Source organism: Bison bison, unplaced genomic scaffold, assembly GCF_000754665.1.
Source record: "Bison bison bison isolate TAMUID 2011002044 unplaced genomic scaffold, Bison_UMD1.0 scf7180017846152, whole genome shotgun sequence".
NCBI lineage: Eukaryota > Metazoa > Chordata > Mammalia > Artiodactyla > Bovidae > Bison > Bison bison.
This window is the reverse complement of record NW_011476725.1, coordinates 10,049-16,119: the sequence shown is the minus strand read 5'-3', so window position 1 is coordinate 16,119 and position 6,071 is coordinate 10,049. Positions and strand designations below refer to the sequence as shown.

The 6,071-nt window shown below is 34.7% G+C and overlaps 1 protein-coding gene across 1 annotated transcript in view; it reads left to right on the top strand.

The window, feature by feature from the left end:
* The window catches only part of SLC9A6 (solute carrier family 9, subfamily A (NHE6, cation proton antiporter 6), member 6), a gene marked incomplete at its 5' end in the record, with an annotated part of 19,163 nt that overhangs the window by 3,181 nt on the left and 9,911 nt on the right, over nucleotides 1-6,071 (top strand). Inside the window, one exon of the mRNA XM_010838733.1 lies at nucleotides 1,859-1,964. Within this exon, the coding sequence (XP_010837035.1) occupies nucleotides 1,859-1,964 (106 nt within the window). The remainder of the gene's footprint in view (nucleotides 1-1,858; nucleotides 1,965-6,071) is intronic.

The following is a 6,071-nucleotide window of genomic DNA, read 5'->3' as shown; positions in this document are numbered from 1 at the left end:
ATTTAAGAGTAAGAAAAATTGTTCTAAAATGACTGTTAGAAGGCCATTATACAAACAAGTGTGATTTGGGGCCATTGGTGGGTTGTAATATATATTAAAGAGCTATTTTTAGAAAATTGGCTTTCTGATTATGGAGTAGTTTTGATATTATCGTGACATGACAGTGAATTTTGTTGTATTGAGTTAGATGAGTTAGACTGTAGTTTTCCTGATATAATATTGGTGATCTTCACAGCTACATTCAAATTAAGAATTTAGAGCATGTTTAGGCTGACGATGTAGGGATAAGAGCAGAGATTGCATTTTTTGAACTAAGGACGCAAGTTTTCTTTTACTAGATTTTGTTTTCTTGGTAGGTTTGTTTCGTTTTACTCTTTGACCTTGTAAGTTAATTATCTTCTTTAATTATCATCCAGCATAATCAAAGTTTATCTCTGAATTCCTGTGTTAACTCTGATAACACAGGGCATTATAGAATGTGGGAAAATATGCTCTATACTCTGTAAGAAATGATTTTAAGAGCTCAGAGGACATTTTAGAGAGGCATTTTTGTAGTCTGGCATTTTTAAAACTGAAAAGCAAATCACCTCCTTAAAGACAGTCGAGACTGCCCCCTTGTTGTTTGTAGCTATTCCCATTATCAGTATGAAGATGGGATGGTTTTTGCAGGAAGCTAGTGGTCTCTGTTCTCCATATTCTCTTACTGGAAGCAAAGTCCTCAACTTTTCAAAGTCTAGGAGAAATCTCAGTCAGTTGGACTGGCTACATTACTTAAAACTTCTGGTTTTGTTTTAGTGGGAGTATTGCCTGGATGGCTCAAGCAGAACTGTTTTGCTTATATAAAGCTGAATGGTTATATTTCTTCTGAGTTATATAGGTATTTACCCCTATAATAATTCTATTATTTTGCAGTTGTTCACTTGATAGAAGGGGGAGCCATAGGTTCTTTTTAAAATTTTACAGCATTGTTCCAGCCCTCCTTTTTGCCTTCTCTTGGTTAGCTTTGATATCAGGATATTCCGGATGAAATGCTTTGCAGTGGACACTTTATCTTTTAAAGTACAAGCTTCCTGTTTTTTAGTTGGCATTTGAAGAGGTTCTCCCAACTCTGGTTGTAATAATCTTTCATGTTTGCTTGAGTTTATCTAGCAAGTGAGCTGTACGTGACTCAGCAATTAAAGTTACAATGCAACTTCAGTCTCCTCTGATTTTCTAAGAATTCTCATGTAATGGTTTTCTAAGAGAAGGTTTTTTTGTTTTTGTTTTTTTTTTCCCCTCTCAAGCTGAAATAGCCTGATAGTTGTCCTCTTATTAAGTTAAATATAGCAGCTGTAATTCTGGTCATAAATTTTATGCCAACCGGAAACCAAACTCGTGTTTTCATTTCCCACTGTCTCTGCTAAGCTGGTATGCTTGAAATTTACAAGTCAAATAGAAGTGAGTTATAAGGCTCCAAGGAAAAAATGAAGTTTGCAGCAGGAAATGCTTTTTGTAATAGTCTTCTTTATCAAAGATTAATGATCACCTGGTCTGTAAGAAATTCTGAATGTATTTTTTATGGGAAAGAAATGTACAAGGCAAGATTATTAGCATTTGCATAAAGAATGTAGGCCAACTCAGTCCTCCAAGGTTATTTTTGACTGTTAGAAAAAGGAAGGAGATATTACAGGTACACAGTTAGGGAAAAGAAAAATATTGACATAAAATTACTGAATCTTTAATATGGTATGAATGTTTGTTAGGATTGAATTCTGAGATGAAGAAAGGAATTTCCAAATAACTAGTATGATTATCTATGGAGGGAAATATGTTATATTTGTAATGTCTTAATATTCCTGTGACTCTTTCTACTTGCTAGTGACTGTTCTTGCCATATTCCACGAGCTTCAAGTTGATGTTGAACTCTATGCACTTCTTTTTGGTGAAAGTGTCCTCAATGATGCTGTTGCCATAGTGCTCTCTTCGTAAGTGTGTTTTTTTTTTTTTCTTATTTTATTCTCTATGTCGAACATTAGGATTCTAAGAACCAGAAGTCACTTATTGAGTAGAGTACATTATGAATAGAAACATTTGAAAAACTGAAGCATTTTCCCCTGTGAATAAATATATACTTATAGATAACATGGAAAATTCATAGAAACCAAAAAAAGAGGGGAAGGAATATATGTATATGCATGGCTGATTCAGTTTGCTGTACAGCAGAAAATAAGACAACATTGTGAAGCAGCTATACTCGAATAATTTTTTTTAAAAAAATGCACAGAAGAAAAGGAAGAAAAAGCGACATGTATCCCTGACACCTAAAGGCAATTACTGTAAGCATTCTAGGACATTTTAAAAATTTCTTTTCTTCTATACATAATATTTTTACATAGTTGTGATTGTAGTGTATATGTAATTTTGCATTCTGTTTTAACATGGACATTTTTTCTTCAAATTGAATTTTTTGGCATAGCTATATATTCACATGGTTCAAAAATCAAAACTATATAGAAAGGTATACATTGAAAAGTCACATTCTCACTCCTGTCCTCATCCACCTATCCCCTCAGTCCCTTTAGGTAACCATTTTTATTAGTTTCTTGTGTATCCTAGTGTTTCTTCAAATGCAAGCATGTATATGAATAAATATTCTTAATTTGCCTCATTTCATATTTTAAAAGTAGCATGCTATATATGTTCTATACCTGACTTCCTCTCACGTAACTACATTCTGGAGATCTTTCTGTATCAAAGCCAGGAGTTTCTCATTCTTCATTTACAGGCACATAGTATTCTGTGTACAATACTATGAACTGTACTGTAGTTTACTTAATCAGTCTTCTATTGCTGGAAACATAAAGGGTTTACAATTCTTTGCTATCTCAAATAATGTTGCTGTGATTAACTTTGAACTTGCCTGTTTTATATGTACATTAGTATATTGATTATTGGTAGGATAAATTCTCAGAAGTGAGATTAGTGGGTTAAAGGGTAAATACATTTGTAATTTTGTTAAATTGCTAAAATGCCTGTCAATTAGCTGTTTTGCATTTTAACCACCAAATTATGAGAGTGCCTGTTTCCTCACAACTTCACCAACATGGCAGACTTTGCTATTTTTGCCAATTTGATGATTAAGAAATACTTCATACTTTAATTCATATTTCTCTTATTTAACATAATCATTTCAGAAACTTAATTTTTAGAAGTGCTAAGTAGTATACTTTTTAAATTTATTTTTTTAATTGAAGGATAATTGTTTTACAGAATTTTGGTAAAGAATCTGCCTGCAATGTGGGAAAAGGGAAAGGCTACACATTCCATTATTCTGGCCTGGACTCCATGGGGTCACAAAGAGCTGGACACTTTTTGAAAACAATGAAAATGAGCAGTATTTTAATCTAAGTATAGAAATCACTATATATGCTACTAGAAGATATTTGCAGGTGAAAGAGTGGATGTGAACCTCTGAGGAGCTGTGGCCTGCCAACTCACTCCTACTAAGCAAATATCTAACCCTATAGACAGCTGCCTTTACTCTACACCAGAACTTTCTACAAGAGAGAAGTAAAACTCTCTCACCTTTCCTCCTTACTTTTATTTCTCTCCTTAATTTCCACTTCATTAACCATAAAAGAGCAGTCAGTCACTGACTCTGGTTTACACAACTTGATTTACCCCATTGTCTAACTGCAAAGTGGAAAATTATCCTTTCTGAGATGTAACACTAATTCCTTAAATGTTGTGCATGAAGATGTGCGAAAGATCAGATCTTCTTTTGTGAATGTAGTGCATATAAATTCTACCCCCTCTACCATATTTATTGCCAGAATTTTTTGCGACTGTGGTGGCTCAGATGGTAAAGCATCTGCCTGCAGTGCAGGAGACCGAGGTTTGATCCCGGGGTAGGGAAAATCCTCTGGAGAAGGAAATGGCAAACCACTCTAGTATCCTTGCCTGGAAAATCCCATGGACAGAGGAGCCTGGTGGGCTGCAGTCCATGGGGTCTCAAAGAGTCGAGCATAAGTGAGCGACTAACACTTTCACTTTCGTAGGAGGTTCCTAACTAAAGTGCTTGGCATTACGTTTTTCATCATCTTTCGTTTGCCTTTAAAAGTACATTAGATAGCTCAGCTGGTAAACAATCCGCCTGCAATGCAGGAGACCCTGGTTCGATTCCTGGGTCGGGAAGATCCCCTAGAGAAGGGAATGGCTACCCACTCGAGTGTTCTGGCCTGGAGAATTTCATGGATTGTATAGTCCATGGGGTCTCAAAGAGTCGGACACGACTGAGCAACTTTCACTAGATGTGAATAGTCTACTTTGTGTTGACTTCTGTTTGGTGATTTTCTAACGTGTATATTCTGTAGAAACAGCCTTGTGGAAAGAGGGGGACCCCTTCCTGAAGGACTTCTCTTAGGCAGTTAACAGGTTAAGATATCCATTCTCGAAATTTATGTTAGAAGTTGTTTTTATTTGTTTTTTGACCTGTTAGATTGACAGTAACTTTTTTTGTTGTTAATGTCAATACTTTAATCTGGTGAAGGTGGAGTGAAACTGATTCCCTCATTGCTGTATGAGGTAGAGCTTATGTACTGATAGGGTTGTGTATACCTAGAGATGGTCTACGTTGAATAGTATTCCTCTGAACGGGTACACCATGATTACCCTAGAGACCTAAGTTCATACTAATTTAAAATATGTTTTGAGGGTCATTTACATTTTATAAAATGTAAGTATGAGTAGACAAACATGACAGAAACTGTTTAGCTTTACTAGTCACCAGAGATATACATGTGAAATTAGTGGCCATTTTTACCTATTCAGTTACCAAGAACAAAATTGTTAATGAAAAATAGTTACTGCTGGTAATGGTCTACTATAGTCATTCTTAACTGGGGACAGTTTTGCACCATTACCACCCCCCAACCAGGGGATATTTGGCAACGTCTAGGGACATTTTGGTTATCAAGAACAGGAGGATGTTGCTGTTGGCATCTAGTGAGTAGAAGCCAAGGGTACTGTTAAATAATCCTTCAATACACAGGACAGCACCCACTACCCAACAAATAATTACCTGGCCCTGAATGTTAGTAATGCTGGGATTGAGAAACCCTGATGTCGTTTTAAAACTGCATCACTTGTACATTGTTGTTGACATTGAAATTGGTAGTACCTGCTCTTTTGTATTTTATCTTTTGTCATTTATGATAATAAATTAATACATGTTTTTAACAAAAATTTAAAGTATCTGACTTAGTAGAAAATTCCTGAAATTTCAGCTCTCAGAAATAACCACTTATTAATGTTTTCATCCAGATTTTTTCCATTAGGATATTAGCATATGTATAAATAATATTAATTTTTAAACAAAATGGCATAGCACTGTACATACTTTTCTGTAACTTTCTTCTTTCACTTAGACATTGTACTACATTAATACCTCCTTTATCCCATTGTATGGATACACTACCAATGTACCTCTGCAGTTCCCTTGCTGATTAATATTTAGTGTTTTCTAATATCGTATTATTGTGAATAGCACTGCAGTGAATATATTTATATATAAATCTTTGTGAATCCTTGAGAGTATTTCTGTAGGATATTTTTTGAAAGTAGAATTTCTAGGCCATTGGATATCATTACTAAAAAATGAGAGATATAGTCATATTTCCCTCTTAAAATATAATAAAGATTTAGTTGAAAGCTATTGCTCAACATGTAAAAGCAGCTATAGGTTTAGTTAATACCTTGTTTCTAAGAATGTAGAATGGGAAAACAGTCCAAAATTTGTAAAAAGCACAAATATGTTCTTTCACACTGTTATTTATAGTAGCAAAAATATTAGAAGCAACTTTAAAATGTCCAATAGTGAGGAAATGGTTAAATAAATCATGTTATATCCATTTGGACCATTTTGATGTCTTAAAAAACCACGACTAGAGAGACTGTAGTCATTCTTATTGTCAGTTGAAGAAGCAGAATTCAGAACTGTATGTTCACTATGATTACAACTAAACATGAACTAGCATGCATGTAACAAAAAGATTGAGGACATAAGGAGAAGGGGGTGACAGAGGATGAGATGG